Source organism: Cupressus sempervirens, chromosome 3 (assembly GCF_028749045.1).
Source record: "Cupressus sempervirens isolate cs-2001-9-10 chromosome 3, ASM2874904v1, whole genome shotgun sequence".
Lineage (NCBI taxonomy): Eukaryota > Viridiplantae > Streptophyta > Pinopsida > Cupressales > Cupressaceae > Cupressus > Cupressus sempervirens.
In genome coordinates this window covers 503598046-503624669 of record NC_143120.1, presented here as the reverse complement: position 1 = coordinate 503624669, position 26624 = coordinate 503598046, and the positions used below count along the sequence as shown (strand labels likewise).

At 36.9% G+C, this 26624-nt stretch overlaps 1 protein-coding gene across 1 annotated transcript in view; it reads left to right on the top strand.

The window, feature by feature from the left end:
* The first annotated feature begins 2059 nt into the window (after positions 1-2059).
* LOC149567384 (MRG family protein) overlaps positions 2060-26624 on the top strand; it is a 183862-nt gene continuing 159297 nt past the window's right edge. Inside the window, exon 1 of the mRNA XM_089820566.1 lies at positions 2060-2450. Within this exon, the coding sequence (XP_089676692.1) occupies positions 2202-2450 (249 nt within the window). The 5' untranslated portion in view covers positions 2060-2201. The remainder of the gene's footprint in view (positions 2451-26624) is intronic.

Here is a 26624-nt window from a genome sequence, read left to right as displayed (position 1 = left end):
AGAGCAAACTTCATTAGTAAGTTTTCGTAAATCCTCTAACAATGTTATGTCTTAGAAAGTGATTTGTAGATACTCTAATGAGGTAGCTTTCACAGGCTCTTGTAAACTCTAGCGGGTTATATACATTCGTAACATGATGTCTTTCTAGAAGAAATGATTGCAGCTCCTAATCGGGCAACCCTCTACATGCATTATAAGGGCTAGTGGGTATATTACTCCCACTGTGGTTTTCATCCTCTCATTGAGAGTTTCCACGTATAAATCTTTATGTCACTCTACGAATGTTTTTGCACGTGAGATTACATGATTTTATCTTACCACATTTATCATTGTTCTAAATGTTAAGTGGTTGTTGTGTAGTTTTGTTAGAATGGTAGTTAAAAAAATTGGTTGGAGTGTTCATACTAATTAACCTCCCTCTCAGTACTAGTTGGGACTAACACGCAAGTGGTGAAATGATCAAGAAGACTAGGGAGGAAACGATGGTGTGTTGGGGGCACCATGTGTGAGCTTTTGTCGGGTTATTTTTCACATGCCCATTATATAGGGCCTATTTCCTTGGTGTATGATATGTGTTTGTCTGCATCCTGTGTATGTGTCCATGTAAATGTTTGAAGGTGAAGTATGTAGTTTTTGGGTAGTAATGCATGTGTTAGTGATTATGTTCGAAGGGGTAGTATGATGTTTTTGGGCTATAATGCAAGGGCAGGATTTGAAAATCAAGACATTCAGGCCTTTTATTCTACAAAGATAAATTGTTTCTAAATCAATAAAATATATCACTTATAAACAAATGTCTAGTGTTTCATATTAGTACTACTTTTGTTATGAATTTTGATTGTAAAATTAACTCTTCAAACTTGTTTTGATTGTCTATGTTCAAATTACTGCCAAACGTTTCAATTTGCTTAAAGAAATATCTTCGTAAACTACAAACTCCCATCATCGCATGAATGAATGAACACATCAAGGTATTTTAATGACGTCCATGAGACCTAGTGGCCCAAGGAAAAGCACACACACCAAATTCATCCCTTTTCAAATTCTTTTTCATGTCATCCCTTTGGTTACGACTGAATAACCAACTAGTTGTTTTGTGAAGTCTTGCTCTTTGAAAGGCTCATTCATGTTGTCTGCCTTTAAATCATTATCAAATTGACAATAGATATTTGCATATGATACACACTCTTTAAGAAACACCTTTTTGTTTTCACCACTCTGTTGTCACAATAAATGCAACTCATTTCTCTCCATTCTTCTTTGAGCACCTTCCATCTATTAGTTTCACATCTTAGAAGATGAGAGCTAGTCCTCACAGTGGAATCAAAATCCTAGCCTCTCTTGATTGCAAATCTCAAATAAACTTTTTCAGCATGTTACAATGTAGGGTAAAATTGTTTGAATAGTATTCTTTTTTCCTACCTAGTTGATTTGTCTACATGCCAATCATGATTTTTTATGTCACTCAAAGTATATCCTCATTAGTGTTAGGACAATTATGTAGATTTATTTGTCAGTTTCTTATCTATTTGTTATTATGTTTCTTCCAATTCTTTTCCTTATTACTTAGTTCCTTTCTATCATAATTTGTGACAACGATATTTATCCATATTTTCAACCTTATTTAAGTAGCGTAACAATTGAATGATCATTTAAACATCAATTGGAAACATACCCGTCTCAGCTAATAGAATCGTATAAAATAGGATTGAAACAACTAGTGATTAGATATATTTGAATTCTTCCAATTTATCACCATTTATAATTTTACATGCCATTCCCCAAACTTTAACCCATAAATAACACATCATATTAATAACAAATAAAACAAGATTATTTTCCTACACTTCCTCTGAAAAAAAAATATAAAATCCTATCCCCTCCTTGAATTCTTTGATCTACACGTTTCTTCAAATTGACCTCCTTTTTTTCTCTTCGAATATCTTTAAGAGTCATCCACTGAACTATTCATCAAATAAAAATAAAAATCATCGACTAAAATGTAAATTATAAGAAGACGACTACGAAAAACATATGGCCAAGTCACATTGTACTGTTTTTTTTGTAGTTGTAAAATACGGCTTAAAATTGCAGCCTAAATCGCGCGAGTTTTGCATCTGTAAAAGGGGCTCCTTTTGCTATTGCTAAGTCGGTCTTTTTCAGTGTCCCTTTATTTCCCTCCCTTCGAAATATTCTGGTTCATGAAAATGGTGAGCTCCACCACACAGAATGGAAAGGAAGAAATAATGGCAAAAGAGGCAGATGACAAAGAAAACAACAATAATAATGTTGTTGCTGATGCCAATGGAGACACTGCAGCGGAGGAGGATGAAGAGGAGCCAGAACCGGAAGCGGAAGAGGACGAGGATGAAAATACCAAGGAGATTGCTCTCTTTAGAGAGGGCGACAAGGTTCTTGCCTACCACGGTCCTCTCATCTATGAGGCCAAGGTTTTCTTAATCCTTCTACCCACGCCAATTTCCTTCAATTTTCCTCTCTACTGTTTGTTTAGCTATGTGAGTTTACGCAATAATTTCTTCTGTTTTTCTTTTAGACCCGCTTTAGTGCTTATCTAGTATGATACAACGTAGAAGTGAGAAATCTCTTTTTGTTTTCTCTCATAAAAGTTCTTGCCTTGGCCATTCTTGGAAGTACTCTTTTCTTTCCCTCATTTTCAAATGTTGTATTTGACCTTTATAGAAAAACAAAAGTGAAAGAAATTCTCCATGCTCCATGCTTGGTATTTTAAAAAGTTGCTTCTTTTGTTTGCTTAAAGTGGTGTGCCGTGGTTCAACTGGAAGTTTGGTTGTATATTCCAAACGTGGGTGAATGAACAGGTCTGCAATGTCCTCTGCCTGGATCACTCTCTATTTTTCCCTGAATTCACAAACCAGGTAACACACAACATATAATACTTTTAGGGATACATTTCTGACCTAAGAATAAGATGAGCTAGGCATGTTCTGGAAATCTACAATAAGTTAGGTAACATTGCAGACACAGTTCATGAGGAAAATCTATTATTAGAACAGGGAAATCATATATTCATCAATAAGCAGCAAATCTGACTTGTACGTGAATCTCAGTTATAAAAGATACAGAATAAGGAGGCATGACTGGGTGCCTTAATACGACCCTTCTCTCTCCATGCAGTTCCCCTCCATTCTCGCGTGGTTGGAGATCTGTGGGTTTGTCAACAGTCCCTCATTGTAGGGGTTAGAAAGGGAAATTGCAATATGGTGCCCTTAGCCGTTGTCTTCCTTTCACACAATATGGCGCCCAAATAGCTGTTCTCCCTACTTGCCACTGTAGCAGGGTACCTTAAAGCTGTTCACCCTTAATTCAGATTCCTTTTTCATCCTTTTGACAGACTGTTATAGTGCTGTTATTAATATTGAATATTTATTAGCACGACTGAGATGTGCATATATATACATCTATAAAAGCTAAGCAATGACCTCTACATTACTACTGGAAATTGGAATATTAAATGATGACAGTTTGATCTGATTACTTGCTAAGTGTCCATTATTCTATATTTATCCTCTGCTGTTTGATTTGAATACTTGATGCTTTATCTGCTGGCGTCTTGTGTCTTCGAGGCTGATTTACTGATGAGGGTTTTATGATTTGTGATGATTGATGGTGCCTTTTCCTTCTCCGATCTCCTCTTCGTATGCATTCCTTTATGGCCAGGAGGGACACATCTTTTGGAGGAATATTTTCTTGAAAGGTTCAACCATATACTTGCTTAGATAAGCAATGCTGTTATGCAGAATCAAATTAAGTGCTAAGCAGGGCAGCATACTACATTCCCACATAAATGTAATCCATTCTTGGAAAACCATGACCAGTCCATCACTTGTATTAAGAAATGCCTGTTCAGTTGATCACAGGACTTACTTCTATCCAGCTTTACTTATATTCTTTTTTGTTTTGCTAGTTTTGAATGTGTGAATGGCCTCATGAATAATAAAAATTGTGCTTGAAATGGAGTGGCCTAGAGTAAAACCCACTCTGCTCTTTTGAAATTGTGTGTAAAATATCACTTTAAATCTAAGCTACTGGTCTTGCTTTCGGGTCAGATTCGGTTTAGAAATTCATTCAATATGTTTTGGGTCTCTCTCTCTCTCTCTCTCTCTCTCTCTCTCTCTGTATATGTGTGTGTGTGTGTGTGTAGCAAATAATTTCATACACCACTGTTCTAAATTTCTAATCATAGTTGAAAATTGTGTAGATATTTTGCTAGTATTGTAATATATTGTGTCTCAAGCCCTCTTGATTTAATCTCTGGTTAAATCTTGTGTCTCAAGCCCTCTTAATTTAATCCTGGTGACATTTTGTTTTTCATTGTTGCGCGACATTTTTTACCTTAAAATATAATGAAATCACATTTTTTGTTGTTGCAAATAAATTGGTTAAAAACAAAAAAGTTCAAACATGCACGAGTTAGGGTTGTCCATTTTATTTGTTTGGTGAGCGAGGTATTTCAGTGACAAGCGAGTTAAAGATTTTCCATTTTATTTGGGCGAGTAAGGGCTTTTTGCAATGAGCTAACGACTTTGAGCGATGACATATATTGTGATAAGTCTGTGAAAGCCTTCTGGTGACAAGTAAATGACATAGAACTAAATCGATGGGGCATCACTGTCGCTCAAAGCCATATAAATGTTTTAGTCCAGATGACATAGTAAAATGCCAAAAACACCACCACTTCAATAGTTCAGTTGAAAAATAATAATGTCAACATTAACAATCAGCCATCACTATTCAAATATCATAAGAAGTCATCAAACATACCATCCTCCTACTATGGCAAATTAGAAGCACAAATAATGCCATTGATATCGGTACTAAGAATCTTAAGCAGCCTCAATATCACTACGGAGCTTGTGATCATCAATATCAATAAGTGGATTAGGGCGAGCAATCAAATCATCCAATTTTGCATGCTCTAGTTCAAACCTTTCAACATCCCAATGCTTTGCCTCTCCTTTTTTTGAGATATTGTCTTTGTGTGTTAGGAGCTTAAAGTTTGGATGCACATGTACCATGTCTTTTGCCTTCTTGGAATGTAGTATTTAGCACTTTATTGAGTGGATGGAGTATGCACTCTAGTTCCTCTGAAATGAAGATGAATTAGAGACTTATCAAGGTTTTCCTCTATGTGCTCTAGTTCCTCTAGTTCCTCTTAGATGAAGATGAATTAGAGACTTATCAAAATTTTCAATTTTGAGGTTAGAGATTGAAAAATTTTGAATAAAAAATTGAAATTGAATATTCATCAACAAGAATTTAGAAATTAGAATCTTAAGACTTAATGACTTGCTTGTGATAAAATTTGGATGACAACAAGTTGTAGGTGCTAGTGCATTTTTCCATGGAAGTAGTTGTAATGTCCCTTGCCATTTTGCATTCAACTTTTTAGTCATATAGGTATTTTATCCTGAATTGATCAATATATTCCAATGAATAAGCCCAATTTATTATGTTTGCAGGTTACTATGTGTGTGATGCTTATTAGATCTTGAGTATATAAAGATATTATGAAGTCATTATCCTCATGTGTATTCTCGTAGTGACGTAGCTTGTGTTGCAACCCAATACGATTTAGCTTAATCATATTTAGTATTTTGGTAATTATTATTTATGTTTATATGTAACTATTTGGTATATATTATATTATGTATTTATTTTTTCCTTGGTAATAATTTTGATTTGATTAAAAGATAAACATTACATAAAACAGAAAGAGATTATCTACACTAGCTTTGAACTTACAACGATGTAACCTCAACCATGAACAATCCACCCCAAAAACCATCCATTGGACTTACAACACAAACTCATCCTGTTTTTATTTTAGCCATTACATAGAGATTTTACAATGTTAACAAACACAATGCTAACAGAACTAGGCTTTCAATCATGCCCTAACTAACCCCAAAACCAGATAAAAAAGGAAACTATGATTACAAACACTTCGACAATTGTAGTTATATTGTCGAAGAAAATTGTGGCATTGAAGCACACCGACCTATTCCTTACAACATCTTCGATCATTGTTGAATATTTTTGCAATTTACCATAGTACACGATTATCCAAAATTGGGCTTCAAATGTGCCCTAACTAAACGCTTGATGAAACTGTTACTCAACACCACTTGCAAACAAAATCGGCATTTACACTTGCCATGAAGAGTGTGTCTATAAAAAAACCAAACCATTACCACCGACTTGCAAACCAACCAGCCAAATTCCTAACAAGTTTTTACAAAAACTACCGAACACTTCAACAACGAACAACACAAAAAGATCATAGCCTTGAATTCTCGCTCTTAGCATGGCATCGATGCGACCCATGAACCAGTCTTCCTTCACTTTGTTTGTTTCCTCCCTTGTATGCGTTAGCTCTTGCAACCTTTCTTCATTTGTTGTAGCTAAACCCACTAGAGCCTTCATCTTTGCAATGTCTTCATCAATAATTTGTTACATTACAAGAGGGCTTGTGGGACATAGCCCTGAATTATCGCTCTTAGCATGGCATTGATGCGACCCATGAACCAGTCTTCCTTCACTTTGTTTGTTTCCTCCCTTGTATGCGTTAGCTCTTGCAAGCTTTCTTCATCTGCTGTAGCTGAACCCACTAGAGCCTTCATCTTTGCAATGTCTTCATCAATAATTTGTTACATTACAAGTAATTTTAGTGGAAAGTGGCCTTCCTTGCTTCCTTGAATCTTTTGTGCCTCAACCTTTCCTCAAACCTCCAAATGAATGGGTTGTACGTAGTGCTCAAAATCTTTTCTAGTCCACTTTGCTTGCTACCCAAATTAATCCCAATGCCTGGAATGGATGCCTCTTTATCCATTCCGAACAAAGCCCCAGGAGAAACTAGCTTCGCTGTCATAAATCTAACTATGTATTTTCCTTCTCCCAACTGTAAAGCCTATACCATGATCATCGAATAGATGTTAGTGTTAGTTTGATGGTGATTTGTAACTTGGTAAAACATCTCACCCAATAATTAGTCGACCACTATGGAAAGTTTGTGGTGAACAAAATTGAACATTTTGTCTAAGTGAATGTTCTTTCTATGCCCATGAAATGGGTTTTGTTGCTTTTGGCATGGGAGTGTGAATGCAGTTTCCATCTTGCTCAAACCCAAAACAACCCCTACATTGTTAATTCTCTGCAAGCTGCAATTGTTTTTTTGGTTTTGAGGGCACATATCTCGATTACTTATGGTGATTATCGATGGAAAGGTAATTAAAAACTGTCACATATGCCATTGTACTTTACATAGGGACATCTCAAAACCAGGAATTGTATGCCATGTTTATGGGAGGGAGAATGGTGCCAAACACAATGTGTACGAGAATAAATGTTGGAATGATTTCATTCCTCCCACCTGATATCAAGGAAATTCTCAATAACAATTTCAAACAATTTAAGATTTAATGCCCAGTTGGACATGATGTTAGCCTTTTTGTTCCCTTGTGTTATGATGTGTGATAACTTAAAATCCTCAAAGGATGCCAACTCGTCATTGATTTTGGAGATGAAGTTCTGGAGGTGCTAAGCCTCCATGTCACCATTGTCAATGACCTCGACAATAATTTAGGATTCACTTTCAATATGTACATTTTGGCTCCTAACTTTTTAGATGCTCTGATTGCCAAGAGAGATGCTTAAGCTTTCGCAACATTGTTTGTTTTATCCATAAGATATTTTTCTCTACAAGTAATGAGATTCCCATTTGAATCTTTGATTATGGATCCTGCCCTTGAAGGGTGGGGTTTCCTTTAGAAGTACCATCGAAGTTACATTTTCGCCAACCTTCTTGAGGTCTTTCCCATTGCACAACATCAAGCAATAGGGGGAAGGGATGAATCCCAAAACACCCATTTACATGTCAGAATTTGATACCTAGCCACATTCCTTTTGAATGAGTTGATCCTCCAAAGTAAAAGGTATTGACGGATTGGAAAATCTAGATGCAGCAACCCTAGTTGCTTCTTGGATTGCATTGTTGATTCTTAGCTATAGCCTTTTCAATGTTTCCTCTTTATCTTGAAAGGTCCTATTTTGCTCCTTGCAGACCTCCCAAATCAAGAGGGATGGGCTTAGAGTCCACTCACTTGATAAAAAAGATTTTGGGGGATGTTTTGGCCAATCTTGGAAGACTAATTTGATTTTGTTCTATAAAGGTCCTTGCTAGCCCAATTTTCCTTGCAACATTGACCAACTTTCTTGAGTGATTTTTCAAGAAACTAATAAGTGATCAACGTCTTCCTTTGCCTCATTGCATAAAACACATTTAGAATGTCCATGGAATCCCAATTTGTTTCCTTTTCTCTCCTATCACAATTCTACCTCTATTTACAAGCCATGCAAAGGTCCTTGCTTTGGGTAAGCATTCCTTCCCCCAAAAAGGTCGATCAACCAATGATCGTCTTCTAATGCTCTGTTTAAAAGATTATTTCTTAATTTCGCTGAGTACTTCTGTAGTACACCAAATGACTTTGTCACCCTTATTACTCCAAGTAACTGAGTGGTCTTGAATTAAAGGTCTCCTGTAAATGAGCTTTAGAATCCTTAGGTAATTCTACGCTTTCCACATTTTTCCATCCTCTTATGACACCTAAGGAGTCCTCCCTCAGTTCTGTGTAATCTTGGACTTTATCACCCCAATGCATTTTACGCCAATTTTTACTTAATGATAGTTCTTATCGAGCAGATAGATTTTCATGACCATCCCATGATTCCTCCCAGAATTGCACTTTAGCCCCATTCCCTAATTGTCAAGAAAGGTAATCAGGCGCTACTTGTCTACAAGAGATGAGAAATTCCAAAGGATTCTTACATTTTCTCTTGAGTCCAAATATTTGATTTTAGAATCTACACCCATAATTGATCTTGTTGTGTGGTCTAGACCATCTTTGCACCTAAGGCCTCATTTAGTTTGTGCCAATTCCTCAAACTTGAACCCCTAGCCGTTTTACTTGTGCAAGCCTTGTCTCAGGCCAAGAGAGGTAGTTTGTCTTGGTCTGTGGGTCCATTCTGGAAGAATTGTTTCATTTTTTGTTCAATTTGTTTTATAATCTTCTAAGTAATTTTGAGACACATCATAGAATAAATCGGAATGGCTGAGATGACAGACTTTAGCATTAGAGTTCTTCTCGCTAGAGAGAGCCATCTACTTTTCCAACCATCCATTTTGTCAAGCAGTCATTAACTAAATTTTTCCATAAGTAAGATTTGCTCGCACCACCAAAGAGTGGCACACATAGGTATTTACTTGGAAGAGATCCCATTCTAATACCCAAAATTCTGCTTTTTTCACACTGTTTAGATCCTAGGGTGTAGAAGAAAAAGATGGTAGATTTATGCCAATTAATTTTTTGTCTCAAGGCCATGTTATATGTGTCAAGGGTTTTGCACATCATTCTTGTCTTTCTGAGTGATGAAACACCAAATAATAAAGTGTCATCAGCAAACTAGAGATGTGAAACATGCTCAACATTTAAGGCCACCTTGATGCATTTCCAGCTTCCATCTCTTTTTTTGCTTGAGATTAGTATTCCTAATGCTCCAACCATAATGATAAATAATAATGGAGAAAAAGGGTCACCCTGATGTACGGCTTTGGTTCCTTTAAAAAATCCTCGAGGACTTAGATTAATCAACACTGAGAATCTAGTAGTGCTTATGCACAATTCAATCCATTTGTTATCAAAACCCATCTTTCTCAGGATAACTAGCAAAAATGTTTGGTTCACCTAATCATAAGCTCTTTTTATGTCTAGCTTTACTAACGTTCTCTCAGTGTGTGCTTGTTAGACAGTATGCACTGCCTCATGAGCCACAATATTGCCTTCATAGATTGATCTATTTGGAGCAAACCCCACTTTGTAACACAAATTTCAATCTATTTACAATAACTTTTGAGATGATCTTATAGATAGTATTTCATAAAGCAATTGGTCTATGGTCTTCAAAAGTTTGTAAGTTCTTTTTCTTTGGAATCAAGGTAATGAAAGTGTTATTTAGATCTTTTAGGATGAAGCTGCCCTGTATGGATTCCTCTACAACATCCCATATATCCTGGGCAAAGATGTCCAACAACTTTTGAAAGAATTCCGCTAGAAAACCATCTGGACCAGGTGCCTTGTCACTACCTATCCCAAAAAGAGCCTTTTTAACTTCAGCCAAAAACACTGCTCTTAGAAGTGTTCTATTTTGTGCCTCACTAATGCAAGCCAGGATCACATTCAAAACTGTATCAAAATCATAGTCCTACAACTCATCTTGCTTGAATTCATCAGTGAAGTATTTTATACCTTCTCGATGGATAGCCCGCCTCTTTCTCAGTAATTGTGGTTCCAATAGAGTCCTTGATGGAGTAGATGCAATTTCCAGTTCGTTTGGCCTTTGATTGAATTATGTAAGGATTCGGTATTTCTGTCACCTCCCGGCAACTACGTTTCTCTAGACTTCTGTTTCCATTTTTTTTTTTAAATTTCTTTCCGTAAGGCTTTAGAGTATTCTTCATTCAGTTTTTATTTTCTGCTTCGAAGTCTAATTTATTCATCCCTTCAAGGATTACCTTATTATTTAAAATTTTCAGCTGCTCTTCCATTCTTAGTTTTTGTGTTAAGATACTTTTGAAGACTACTCTTTTCCATCTTTTCAATTGCTTTTTTAAAAACTGTAATTTTCTTAAGAAAATAAAAGCTTTATTACCTTCCTGATACAGAGTTGTGATCCACCAGTTTTTTAATCAGATCATTAAAGCCCTCTAAAAGCATCCAAATTTTCTCAAATTTAAGGCCCCGTTTGGTTGCAAGAATTGGGCGGGAATAAGTAAATCTAAATACCTGCATTCACCAATTTGACTTTTGTTTGCAAAATACATTATTAGAATTAGAAGTCGTCTATCCTAATTTGACCCCAAAATGAGCATAGTGGTATTCCTAAAAAAGGGTGGAATAAGAATAGCTTATTCTTATTCCATGTTTTAATAAACCCAATTTGATGGGTTGTTGGGTCCTTGACTTTGCCACTTGAATGCATTTTTGGACTATTTCCTCCCTTCATCATAAGATATAAACTAGGTCAACATTATTAAAGTTTAATATGTGATTTTTTTTTAAAAATGACAAAAAGGACTAATATCAGATTTGATATCTTTTATAAACTGTCATAAAATTATGTTTACAAATAAATCTCGTTTTTAGTCTTATGATTAAAACTATGTTGAAAGATCATTTAAAAATATCATATCAATGACCTCTCCTTATTTGTATTTTTTATTTTCTTTAATATATTAAAAAATAAAATGATTTTAGTTTTGATCATATACTAAAATTTATACTTATATTTAATGTTTAAATGTTTACATAATGCTATTAAATATTTATAATTAAAAAATTGACTTTTGATTTTTTTAAATAATAAACATAAATATTTAAAAATTTCACTTAGAATTTAAGTAGCTATAAACAATGTTGAATATGATTTTAAAATAATTTGATTTAATTTAGAATTAAAATTATAAATTACAATATAATATGTCCTTTGAATTTCAAAGGTTGTGGTATACTTTTCATTGATAAAGTGAATTTAAAAAATAAAATACAGGCTACTTAAAATAATTTGGCTTTTCAAAAAATTAATTAAAAAACCAAGTTTTATTAATAAAAAATCTTGTTTATTTAAAATATTCCAGGTCAACTAAATAGATCCAAATGATATTTCAAAACTTATTTTAAGAATGCGCGAATACCAGAAGAGAGCTTATTCTAGCATATATGAATGTTGCATTCAGTAATTCTTGCAACCAAACGAGCCCTAAAAGAATACCATTATGGGATAGAGCCCTGCAGGATGTGTAAGTTGATAAGGAAGTGATTTGACCTTGTGATTGGTAGAATGTTAGTAGATAAATCCCATGGCATCATAGGCCAGTTGCTGGGAATCAGAAACCTTTCCAATTTTTTTGCAATGTTGGAGAAACCTTTCCTTCTACCTGTCTAGGTAAATTCCCTAGAGAAAGATCACCTCAGAAAGGTTATTGTTCATAACAAAGTTACTAAAATTTCTTTGTTTAACATCATCCCGGCCCAAGCCACATTTTTTGTCTACTGGTCTTAGAATGGAGTTGAAGCCTCCACCTAAAACAAAAGTCCGTTCTTCTCCCATTGAAGGATGTCAGGTAATTTTTGGCACAAGTCAAACAAGCCCGTAGTAGAGGTTGGGCCATAAACATTAATTAGATTAAAATCACCATTAGGTTGCTTAGAAACAACACGAATTAATTGCCATATTCTCTCAAAAGTTCTTACATTAATGTCTATAACTTCAGAATTCCACCACAAACCTATCCTCCTAGAGGCTCCTTGAGCCTCAACAAGAGAACATTGCCAATTACGAAAATGCCTTGTAAACTCCTCCAACTCACGCCAACTCACGCCCACTAACTTTACCGCTTGCAAAAGAATAATCTCTGAATGGTTTTTGATTAATATATCGTTTGATTAAACGAATCTTGTCAGGGGAATTGCAGCCCCAGACATTCCAAGAAAGGATCTTTGTTATCCTAGGGAGAAGGGGGGATACCCTTTTTTTAATCTCAATTTGGTTCAGCCTGAAACACTACCAACTACTTCCAACTAGGTTGTGACTGACTTTTCGCCACTCTTTTTATTTCCCACCCCTTTGCATTTATCTTTCTTAAAAGAGGTTCGAGAAATGTCTCAGGAATACCAGACAACCTCTAGGCCAAGAGGGTCTCCACCTCCCTAATCCTTATCAGTAGTGTACTTAGTATCTTCACTGATGCTTTCATCCTTGTCCAATATTTTTGCAAAGGCCTTGTCCAACTCACGCTTCGATGAAATGGAGATGTCTTTCAAGATGGTAGGTTCCTTGAGAGGATTAGTGGATGCTTGAAGTTGGAGGAAAGGACTTCCCACAATGGAAAACTTTAGCCTAGGAGAGGATTGAATTGACAAAGATCATCTGTAGAGTAAGGGTTAATGAAATGGGGAGATTAGAGTAAGAGGAGTAGTCAGACCTAAAGGACAATGAGGAGCTTGCTGGTTCCCACAACCGCAAATTGGAATCCTACGAGCCTTGCCTGCTCGATGCTGGGATATCCAATTGGTTAAGGCCAACTTGATGGGATTGATCGATGCGACCCAAATCCCCTGCGCTTCTGGCTCTGCAAAACCAAGGCGGGTGTACCTGATCCTAGACAAAACACTTAGATCCAAGATCCTTATAGCAGATTGATCAAAATGCGAATTTTATGAAAGCTTCCAAAATGGCAAGAATTATCGAAAACTTCAAACTTGCGATTTATGAATTAAGAATAAAAGTAAATGATTGTATGAATGTTTTTAAAATAAGAATAAGTATAGATTAGTGCAACAAATGAATATATTAACTCTTCAAAGGAAAGATATGAAATAATTGCTAGCATATGGATTACAAATTATGGAAAATATAAAGACCAATGCCGAAGGGCTATAGAGTCAGTATTATAAGTTTAAAAATACAACTTTATAAAATTTTACACACATTAATTATAAACAATTTAGCAATCAAGATGTGACAGATCAAATATATGGACACAATTTTAAAACAATCTAGAATGTATTTTAACTCCTATGGTTTAGAGACAAGCTAAACATAGATTCGGAAACAATTAAATATTTCTCAATATTTATGATGTTCGATTTTAAAATGCTAGAATTGATCTTGTCCACTTATCTATCATATAAATTATTTATAAAATAAAAAATAATAATTATAAAGGACGAAACTATATAATATTTTAACTCTAAAGCATCAAGCACTTAAAATAAATATTTCTTAGTGATCATGCCGGAAATAAAATTGCACAGGAGACACTCCTTACAGATAATCTATCCAATGCAGTTTGACTCCAGAATCACACATAAACTTATTCAATTCCACAATCCATGGGCTTAGTGCAAAAAATCATTTCTTTACCAATGAAAGAATAAAATATATCAAAGTGCATATATATATATAACTTGGGTATGTAAATTTTCTAATATGAATATGAATTGTATTTTGTTTGATTTTACATCATATATTTATAGAAGATGAAGAGACATCGGTTGCTTTTTCAAGCACCACACCTCTTCCTAACAAATGATATAACTTTTTTCTATAAAAATAGTCGATATTTGGATGATCTAATGCCTCTTTAACCCTCAACGGTGATTAGGATTAATTTCTAAAGGTTTGTTTAAAAGTATAAATATATTTGAATCTCCATATCCCTAATTTTCTCGGGTTCATCTTTGATTGCGCACGTCCATAGACTAAGGCTTTTGATAAAGAATTTGATTATCTCAACACGGAAATGGCAGGAGTCCTGGATACGCCTTTTCCATGGCTGGGTATCGATGATAATGCTAACGCCCAACATGCAGATGCAACTTCATACGATATTGCCGCACACATTTCTTCATCCTGTGTTGAGCTGGCACACTCTCTCTCTGTGTGCTTATTCATACCTGTCCATCAATACGTGATTTCTTTTGGTGTTCGATTTGAAAATATTTGCATCTTCTCTAATCACCAAAGCCGCTTCCAGCCATGCCGTATTGGGGCAGAGATTAATTTTCTGAAAATTGCTATCACCCTCGAGTATAATATCTTTGATGTCGCTAATCATTTCCTGTCTAGCTGTGGATGCTTCCGTATTTCTCCATATGTCTGCATCGATAACAAAAAATCAATGAGAAATAAAATTATTGAAGAATGATTGAAGTCATAAACATATTGTTCATGCTCAGACGGCTCTATGAGATGTGGAAATTAAGAACTCCATCATTGTAGTGAGCATTCTTCTGACAATATTTTGGCTTGAAGAGTTGATACTTGCTGGCTGGACATTCACGATGAGTCTAATTTATCTTAACAGCTCTTCTAATATTCTTCCAAACAATCTGTTTGTTGCCTTTTTTGCAATATGCTGCATATATGAAGATATACACACTATTTGGTTTTACTTTGACCATTAATTGCTGTTATGCATACTTCACTTCATTCAAATGCTTGAATTACTCCCAATGGCTCTTTGTTGTGTAATTGGAATAATTGTCTTGTAACCACTGTTCCAATGTTGTTCATTCACTAGAAACTCTCAACATTGCTTGTGTTTATCATTGCATATGCCTTTATCGAGATTTCTTAATTTGTATATATTATAAGTACTTCTTTACAGCCCGTGATGAATATTGATTAATCATTAAGATTGATTGCTGAACATCTTGTATCAACATTGAATCAACTTTTATGGAACTTGGTATATTTGTGGTATATAACACTGAGATTTATCATCTTCTACAGCTGTTGGTGTATAGTCTTTAACTTCATCATCAGTATGGTGTGTTGTCTCAAGTTATATTACTGTATGCTTGTCAATTGCCACGTTTCAGTTCAACAACTATTTATTCTGTTTTCAATGTAATAAACATCATTACCTCCCGTCAACTGAAACTTGGTATTGTTGCAAGAAGTCATCTTTGATATAGTCTCTGCATCGATGTATGTTTGAGAAGAGAGATGCACATTCAGAACTCCTCTATACAGATCCTATTGCATCATAATGAACTATTTATTCAAAACTTTGCAAACCATTTCCATAGTGATGTGGTATCTCTGTCCACTGCTCTGTTTACTCCCAGTACACCAGTATTATCACTTCATTTAATTTAATCACGGACTCCAATATATATATAAGTATCCGCTGCTCATAACTCTTTGAACAATCTGAACCTGCAACCCTGCTACTAATTTCTCAATGAGTAAAAGTGATTCTTAGCATCTCAAAGATGAGTTAGAAATGAGTAATTGTCCTGCAACCCTGCTACTAATTTTGCAACCGACAATTTTGGGTAAAATCTAGTCACAAAATAGGATGACCAGCCACAATGTGTGAGACAAAGTCTCTCCTACCTTAAAGGGAAGGCTCCCCTTTCTCACCGTTCCTTGGATCAACTCAAGGTAAGCAAGAAGTTGAGAGATTTTGTAAGGGGTGTTACCAATATTCTTTACTCTTAGCTTTCAGGAAAGAATCCACTTATGTGGAATGAGTAATGGGCAAGATGAAACCTCAATCTACACTTCTATCTAAATTTGTAAATGGTGACATCAATAAATTAACACTAACTCAAAGGCTAGCTGAAAGCGTATTAGTTTGGCTCTAAGTTTTGTTTAACCTATTCTATAAGAATAATGTCTACCATTTGGGCACAAAGACTTCCAGAAATAGAGAATTCTAACTATTTTTTGTGAATTTGAGATGGTAATGCAAGCTGCAGTCAAAGCTCGTAGTCTATGTATTGCCACAACCGCTCCTAATCAAAGCTTCAGCTCCGATTGCTTTTTAAATCACTATTATTGAACATACAATAATAACATGAATCAAAGACAATAGGCACAAATTACAGTCAAATCTTCTAATTTGCTCTATCACAATTGCTTCTAGTCAAAGCTTTGAATCCAATCACTTCTTTTATTCATGTTTCTCCCAAATTCAAACTACACAATCAATGTTTGCTTGCACAAATGTGGCAGAGCTTTCTTGCATACAACAAAATATGATTTTTACAATGAGGGAGCACTCCTTTATATAGGCACAGGAGTTGAGAAAAAGATGGAGGAAAAGTGGGAGCGACTCAACCAACTTTGACCGAGTCTAACTAATGAGAGAAATTATTGGGTTACATGCAACTGCACATGCAACTGCCATTATATGTAATTACACATGCAAGTTGTATTACATGTAATTACACATTTTCATGTACATTCTATTCAATTACAAACATGAAAGAAGCAGAAAGAAGATGGAAAAGAAGGAAACACTCCTAGGGATTGTTTTGAAGTGCCTTGTACTTGGCGATGCTATTCTGGATGATCACAGGATTGAGAGTTCCTGTATTTCGTGCCACTACATTCACCTTGATAATCATGGTGCTACTTCTTTTGATAGCCTCTGACTCTCTTTGATGAATTGCCCATTGTCATTTGAAAACTTGATGTGATCAATCTTTTTCTTGTTCAAGTTGTCGTGAATTCTCCTTTGTAGATTGGCACATTCTGGAATCTCTTGACACTCTGAAAACCTTCTTGACGGTGTTCGGATGTAAACTCAGAACAACTTTCCACCAACACCTTTAACTTTTTGTTTGTTTTTTTAAGTAAAGTGCTTGGCGTGTACCATCATGAACTCGGGATCTTAGACAACCATTGGAAAAATGGAGACCAGAAGAATTCTTGCGTCTTTATTTGAAGCATGCCTTCTTTATTGGATGTCTTCATTCTTTATAGAAATTCTAGCATATCTTGACTTGTTGCAACATGAAAGTTTCAATGGATTGAATCCATGAAAGCTCTGAGATTTGAGTTACAATGACAAATCCATGAGGGATGAGTGCTCGAAATATGGATTAGATACTTATGAAACACATGTGATAGTTGTAAATGAACTGGAAAGCATATGTATTTGGATGGAAAGAGCCAAAGTCAGACTTGGAAGGATGGATATGCTTTGAAACATGAAAGTGGAACGCATCAGAATGCTTGCAAATGAAAACTCTTGATTTTTAAAAAGTGACTTGGGCTTTCAAGATGTCATTACATGGAAAATGGATTACATGTATATGCAACATGTAATGGGGAGTGAAAAGTGAGATGAGATGTGGGTGCGGATGAAGAATGAGCTTACATGTAAGTTCGAATAACAGATGAGATGAAATGTGTAATGGCATGGGAAGTGGAATAACATGTATTTGCTCATGGAGGTGTAAGTGCATATGGAAGGAATGAATGCAATGTGCCTTGAGGCAAAGTGAGCTTTTATAGAAGTCTTTGAGGAAAGGTGAAGTCCAAGTACATGGGAATACATGCACGTGACATTTTTTTGACTTTTTAAAAGTGGCTTTTAGTTAAAAAGGGCTTTCAAGATGCAATTACATGTAAGACTTTTCATGTAATTGTGTCGTGCAATTGGATGCGGAAAGTGAGATGAGTGAAAATGGAAGTGGAAAATGAGATTACATATACATGCGGATGATGGATGGAAATACATGTGAAGAATGAGATGTAAAGTGTTGTGACATGAAAAGATGGAAATGGAATGAAATGATGCTCTTGCATGAAATGGAAAGTGGAGTGAAGTGAAACACGCTCAAGTTCTTGGGAAAGAACTTGTAATTATTTCCAAAAGAAGAAAAACGAAAAAGCAAACAATAAAAAATAAGTACAAAACAAACACATGCCTTTGGCCAAAAACTCAAACATGTCAACAAGCAAGCCACTTCAACATGCAAATTCGAATTTGGAGTTTGGGGAAAATCCAGAAGTATGAAAATGAGAACTTTCATCATATTCAAAGAAAAAATGCACCATGCATGTCATATAATTGGACGAATGTGCAATAACAAGCCATAATATGCATGAAAATAGTAGGATAACCATGAATTGATGAGCAAGTTTGAAAATGTCCACTTACTTGGAGGTTACAAGCCAAAATAGCAAGATTTATAGATTTTGAAGACCAATTCTTCCTCAAATCCAGATTTTCAAATAACTTTTTGACTTGGAGGTTACGAGCCAAAATAGCAAGATTTATAGATTTTGAAGACCAATTCTTCCTCAAATCTGGATTTTCAAATAACTTTTTGACTTCTTCCGTACTTGCATTTAACAAATATTAATGAGCAATAAAGGGTCGAATTTGACATGAAAATGCCAAATACATGGTCTCCAAAGACAATAGCATGCATTAAACTCAAAAACGACCCCTCTTGATCAAAGGTATGGGCCGTAAATGCCATTTTTTGAGCTTTTTGAACAAAAATGTGACTTTTTAATACAAAAATCTGGTTCGTTTTTGCAAAAACGTGGCAAAAAAATGCATGTTTTTGAGTCATTTTTGACGTGTGAATGCAAAAATGTCTTCCTCAAATGCTAATACATGGATCCAAACGCAAAAAAGTGACTTCAAAACACATAAAAGTGGATAAAAACCTCAATTTTTGGGCATTTTTAGAAAAAACGTGATTCATTAAAGGCATGAAACAAAAGCATTTTGACTTTCAAACACCAAATTGTGAACCAAGATGCAATGCAAACCACTAAAATGCCAAAACGTTTCCTCCTCTTGCAAAAATGTGAGCCAAAAATGAAGATTTTCGGTGATTTCCTCCAAAACGTGCCCTTGAATGGAGTTAAAAATAATGATTTTTAGCAAGAAACTTCAACATTCAATGTTTGAAAACCCATAGATTTGCAAAAATGCCTCCAATGAAGAAGATTTCAAGAAAATCCATGAAGGAAATCGATCAAAATCCTTAAAAACGTGTTCATGAGAGCTCTTTGCATATATTTTCTCCAAAAACGGGTTTTGGAAGGGCATGAGCATGAGTTTTAATGCAAAACGCACCTTTTAAAGGCGAATGCATATTTTAAAAATTCACTTTAGTTCAAAACTCACCTTTTTGATATGGATGCATGTTTTAAAAACTCACTTTAGGTCAAAACTCACATTTTAGATGTGTCTACATATTTTGAAATCATGCGGATACATATTAAGGCAAAAGCTCACATTTTTGATGTCATTCCATATTTTAAGTGAGCTTATATGCAATGGCATCAAAAAAGTCCACTTTAAGTGACTTTATACTCTAAGTTGAATTTTACATGTAATAGCATGAAAAAGGTCCACTTTTTGATGGAATTTTACATGTAATGACATGAAAAAGGTCCACTTTTGATGACTTTAAGTGATTTAATAAGTGCACGCCAATTTAATTTCAATAAAATATTACTTAAGTGGGACATAAATTATATATACATATCATATTAACAATATAACATGAAAAGAAAAGAAAGAGTTATTTGATAATCTAACTATTATCCAAGATTGCATTCAGAAGGAAGGTTACACTGAGACCAACAGGGTTTCGGAGCTCAAGACCCTGTCTGAAATTCATAACATTATTAATAAGGAAGAAAAATTTTGGAGGCAAAGATCGAGGATCACCTGGCTAAAGGAAGGAGATCGGAACACTAAGTTTTTTCACCTAACCACCCTCAAGCACCGTGCTAGTAACAGGATCTATGGTATCAGAAAGGGGCAGGAGCTGTTAACTGAAGAATCTGCCATCTCGGAAGAAGCTGTTTCCTTTTTCTCTAGCCTTCTCTCTGAGGACCCAATGCTTTCCAATTTGGACCAGGAGGATTTGTTACACTGTATCCCTCAGCTCATTCAACCTATCCATAATAAACAGCTCTGTGCTATTCCTAATGCTTCGGAAGTTAGAGAGGCTCTCTTTTCTCTGCCTGCTGACAAGGCTCCAGGCCGGGACGGTTTTCCCACTTTTTTCTTCCAAAGGTTCTGGCCGGTGATCATGGGAGAGGTTGTTCAGGCTGTCCAGGAATTCTTTGGAGCCAAATCTATTCTCAAGGAGCTAAACTCGACTTTTGTGGTTCTCATTCCTAAATCCCCTGGGGCGGACTCGTTGGACAACTTTAGACCTATTAGTCTGTGCAACTCACTCTACAAGATCATCTCTAAAGTTCTCACTTTAAGAATGCTCAAGATCTTGCCCATGATAATCTCGTAGCATCAATCGGGTTTTGTTCCAGGGAGACAAATTTTGGATTCTGTCCAGATGGTGCACGAAGTCATCCACTCTCTTGAGGCATCCAAACGGGAAGGTATGTTTCTCAAACTGGATCTTTCTAAAGCTTATGACAGGGTGGACTGGTCTCTCCTTGGGAAGGTCCTCTCGACTTTTGGCTTTGACAGTAAAGTTTGCAAAATTATCTCTCAATTGGTGTCCACCTCCTCCTTGGCTGTTCTGGTTAATGGAGTCCCTTCTAATTTTTTCAAACCTTCCAGAGGCCTCAGACAAGGAGACCCCCTTTCGCCCATTTTGTTCATCATTTTAGCTGAATGCTTAGGAAGGATTATAGACTGTAGAAAGCGTGAGGCTTGTATCAAAGGGATCCTTCCCTCCTCTAATTGCGTTCCCTTCACTCATCAGCAATTTGTTGACGATACTATCTTGGGGGGGGAAGCTTCTGTCAAAGAGGCCAGAGCCCTGAAGAAGATTCTTGATACTTACTCCAGTGGGACGGGTCAGCTGATTAATTGGAACAAAAGCTCGCTCTTTTTCATCAACACCTCTGAGGTTAGACAAAGAAAAATCGCCAGGATTCTGGGTTGTGGGGTAGGCTCTTTCCCCTCTACCTATCTTGGTTTCCCTTTGGGATCCTCACCCCCGGAGTCTTTTTGGAATGGTATTTTGGACAGATTCAACAGGAAGATGGCTGGTTGGAAAGGGGTCTCTCTTAGTCAAGCGGGGAAATGCCTCTTAGTCAAATCTTCTCTTCAAAATCTGCTAATCTACGCCCTGAGCCTCTTTGGAATTCCGGGGAAAATAGCTGAAAGAATGGAGAAAATCCAGAGAGACTTCCTTTGGAATGGTAATGAAGGGAAGAAAAGATACCCTCTTGTTGCTTGGGAGAAGGTTTGCCTCCCTAAGAGGTACGGAGGTCTGGGCATTAGAAAGATCACCCACCTCAATAAGGCTCTCCTAGCTAAACAAATATGGCGGATCTTCAGTAGCACCGGTGAATGGAGGGACACCCTGGTAAACAAGTACCTTAGAAGACTCACTCTTCTTTTCACCCTTTTTAATGAAGATATCCCAAAAGGATCGAACATTTGGAATGGGATCATGAAAGCCAGGGACCTGGCTAAGGCCAGGATATCATGGAAATTGGGAAATGGGAAGGACATCCAGTTCTGGTCGGATAGATGGCTTTCCCAAGATCCACTTATCAATAACCCTGTTTTTGAGAGATGGATGCAAGCTTGTACTGATCAAATTGGGTCCAAAGTTTGTGATTATTGGAATGGCCAAGAATGGAGTGACCTATCCCTCATCTCTGAGGACTTGACTCCTATAATGCTTATGCTCAATTCCATGATTCCTATCAATTTGGGGGATGAGCTGGTCTGGAGGGATAATCCCAATGGAAGATACTCTGTTGCCTCAGGCTATAATTCCCTTTGGAGCTTAAAAGAGAAGGCCCCTTGGGCGGAGGCTTGGATTCCGGGTCTCACTCCAAAGATCAACATTTTTTACTGGCTGGCTCTTCAGAACAAAATCCTTACTCATGACAATCTCATGAAGCGAGGACATGTTATGCCCAGTAGATGTCCCTTGTGTAAGAATCAGGCTGAGACCGGAAATCACATTTTCATCTTATGTGACTATGCCAGGGAGGTGTGGAATGTCATCACACATGATAATGAAACCCTCTAGTGCAAACCGGATAATCTCATGGATTTTTTCCATCAGTGGAAAGGTCTTTGTAAGATTGCTGGTCGGCAGGATCACTCGGACTGGATTTTACCCCATTTTTGCTGGGGAATTTGGAAGGAAAGGAATAATAGAATATTTAGAGACAGAGAGGAGCCGGCTATAATCCTTGGCAGGAAGGTCTCGAAGAATATAAAGGAAAATCTCCAAGTGCTGAAGGAGGAAGAAGAAGAAGAAGGGGACAGAAAGATAGCTAAAGAAAAAGACAGGAACCTCAAAAGGCAGGATGCTAGCTGGCTTCTCCCCCCAGATGGTTGGTCAAAAGCCAACTTTGATGGGGCTTCTAAGGGTAACCCAGGCCCTTTAGGTTGCGGTGGAATCATAAGAAATAGCTATGGGGAGGGAATAGCTGCCTTTGCTTCCCCGCTGGGAATCCAGACTATTCATCTGGCTGAAGCAAGAGCTGCGAGTAAGGTGGTCAAGTTGGCTTTTGAAGCCGGGATTACTAAACTCTGGCTTGAGGGGGACTCCAAAAACATTATTAATACCATTAATGGTATTTCCCCTCCCTCGTGGACGATTGCGAACATAATTGCTGAGACTTGCGCCACTCTCACAAAGTTCGATAAGGTCCACGTCACTCATGTTTATAGAGAGGCTAACCCAGTTGCTGATTGGTTTGCTAATAAAGGGGTTAACGCCACCAATAATCTGACCTGGCATGCCGGAAAAGATTTTCCGGCGGAGGCAAAGTTGCTTATCGACCAAGATAAAATCTTGGGAAGGACGGCTCAAATCCAATGCAATTATGGATAATAAAGATTGCTTAATAAATGGTAAGTGCCATTATTGGCATCGTGATTTTCACCAGCAAAAGGGGTTTCCTCTGACATTTCGACACGTTCGAAAGGACGATACCATTATTTTCAGAAAGGGGTATATTCACGGGTATCATAAAAGAAACATCACCATTTTTTCGAATGCAAATAACTTGCACAGTTCAGAGTTCATGAGAATTGTGGAAGTTGATCAGGTAAACATGACGGGTGAGAGGAGCAGAAAGGAGCCGGTGGGGGAAGTTCAGAAGTGGAAGAACAAGGCCAAAGTTTGGAGAGAGCTGGAAAAGGGTGGGGTTACTAATTTCTTCGAGAAACTTCATGGCTCGGATCCTGAGATCACTAACAGCATGGTGAATTCATGGAATAATGGTAAGGTTAAGGTGAACGGGGTCTACTTTCAAATTACTGAGGATGTGGTTGCTGAAGTCACGGGGATTCCGATGGAGGGGCATAAATTCTTCAGAGACAAGAAGATGTCTTCTAAAGCAATCAAGGATTTTGTGAAAAACACTGAAGAGCTGAACAAGCTGGGCAAGAAAGAGACGTTTTTTGTAACGGATACTATAAAGAAGCTCTGGAGGTATGTTCTCTACGCTGTCATTGAATATATAACCCTAGACCCCAGGTTTGATAGGGTTAGGACTCACCATTTTGTGATTCTGAATCATTTTCGCCATGGTAGTAAGATCTCCTTCCCGTATTATCTTTTTAACTCGATGAACAAGGCCATTTCTAGTTTTAAAAAGAAAGCTATCGTCAACTCGGCACTGCATGAGGGTCTTCTGCTTCTGATTCATGAGCATTTCCACGCTCAAACCATTAGCAAAAACCCTATCTAGGGGGCGGATGTTGACAAGAGTAGCTCCAGTTTTTCCTCAGATTCCGACGATGTCGAGAGCATCAGCTCTGATGAGGTTTTTGAGCATTCAGGTCAGAAGACTAAAAGCCATAAGAAGGATTACCCCTCTATCAAATTACCCAGCAGAAAGAGCCCTAGAGGTCATACCCCAGCTAAAATTGGCTCTGCTGAGGTGGAGGAGGAAATGGATACTGATGATTCTGACAAGGTTTCGAAGGAGGAGCTAGATGAGGAGAAACTGAGAAAAAGACAGAAGAGGGAGGGAGAGAGCATGGAGCGCTCCAGTAGTCAGGGAAAGGATTCTCTGCCCATTCCCCTCTCCCCTATACATCCTCAGCCTCCTTTGGAGGAAAATGACAACTCTGGACAGATTGAGGGGGAAGTGCAAGTTAATAACAGAAGGAAGGCTTGGAAGAACTTCAATGTGAGAACGGCCACTATGGGAATCTACAGAGAGGCGATGAACCCCCAACTCCTGGTGGACGACCTCGAGAAGCCTAGACTCAATGAGCTAATTAACCCGGCTATGGTGGCTATTTCTGATAATGCAAGAGAAACGGGCATGAATCTGTTGAACAATGCCCGCAATAGCATGATCGACAACTTCAGATCAATTAAATGGCTTTTCCATGAGCTTGAGGATGTCAGAGATAGGGTTTCCCAAATGGAAAAAATCAAGAGCAAGACAGGTGCAGAAAGCCAAGGCGACTGGAACAGCTGGGAGACTCTGATGGAGAGGAGAGTAAAAAATATTGAGAACTACAATCACAACCTGGCAAGTCAAATGATCTCCCTCCTCGCTTCGATCAACGACAACATCCTCTCTCTCTTGGAAAATCTCAAAGACAGGAACCAGATGGAGGAAGATGATAAACAGAACAGAGACAAAGATAGGCTGGATGTGGATAAAGCCAAGGACAGCACTATGGAGCAGGATTTGACGAACGCCCAGGATCATAAGGCAGAAGAGCAACAAGAGTGCGCCGAAGCTGCCCAGACCATGCTCGAGATGGAGAAGTAGTCTGCTAGGTTGGGTCTCTGTCCTTTGGTTTTTGTTTCTCCTGGCTTTGGCTTTTTGTCTGGTCTCTGTTTTTCTGGTTGGTTCTCTGGCCTTTTTAGTGGGCAGTTGTTTCGGGCTGGGCCTTTGGGCTTATTTTCAGCCGTAAGGCTTATGTTTTGGCTGGGCGTTTTTTCGCTTATTTTCAGCCTTTCTTGTTGTTAAACTTATGGGTTTCAGGACCCCTTAAAACCTGTTTACCTTATCAAAAACAATATAACATGAAAATATCATTTAATAAGTAATATTTACTAGAGTATTTGATTTAAATGTCAAAAATTAAATTGAACTATAGAGTTAGTATAGTCACTTAAGTGAAAAATTAAAAAGTAAACTCAACTTAAAAATATAACATAAAGTGCACTATAGTTACTTTAAGTGAAAATTTAATTGATGAAGTAACTTAAAAACATAACATAAAGTATATTTAAGTTATATTTTTCAAAAAGTGAATGTCAAATTAGAAATATAACATGATATTTTTAATTCGTGTTGTTGCATAAAAAAGTCCACTTTTTGGGCACTAAAATGACATATCTTTTGACTGACAACTCCAATTAAGCTCTAGGTTAGATCAAATCGAAGGGGAAATCGAAAGCCATGACTTGAGCAAGACCAAAGGACTAAAAATCAACAAACATACACTCAAAAACAAAGAAAAGGACGATAAAGGCCTATAAAATCAAGCATAGGCTCGACAAATAAAAAAACGATTTTTTTTTGATGAAAGCCTTTAGTAAAAGAATTTTTTATGTGAATTGGAGTTGATTGATTGATCAACATTAAGCAATTTAATAACAAATTCAACTTAGAGAGATGCGAAATTAGTTTGAAAAAGTTTTGTACTGTTACCTACATTTTGTGGTGACAAAATGCAGGACAACAAAACTGTCCTTCCTTGAGTTACTTGGAGAGGGGAGATAATTTGGCCATTTGAAACAAAGATATGACATTGGTTTGAAATCTAATACCTTGCTGGGCCATGGAGATAGTCTTAGTGATGGTGATGAGAGAGACTGGGGCCATTGTACACAGATCACAATGAAGACGCAGGGCATAATAGATTCATGTCATTGATGTCAATACTGTTCTTGCTTTACACTACACACCAAAAGAACTTGACATCTGCGAAAAGGGGGAAATTGTATATTTTTTTTGAAAAATTGTTTTTCCCCATATTGATTCTGAAAAATGCATTTTGATGAAATTGTAAAGCTGGTTTTAACAGTTTATACAAAAGGATATTCTTGTGTACCAACTAGGGTACTTAGTTGATGCCACATGTATGATTGGTTGAGCAGTCCTTGAAATATCCACGGTGTTCTTTATTAAGTGTTTGCACCAAGCTGGAATATATGTGTGAACATTTGTGACAACAAATATATTTGAAGTCGTTCATATAAGTTAGCTCTATATATAGTGCATATATGTTTTGTTGTAACCTGTGCATATTTTGAAGGCATATGGTGGTTAATATTAGCATGATGTTCGAA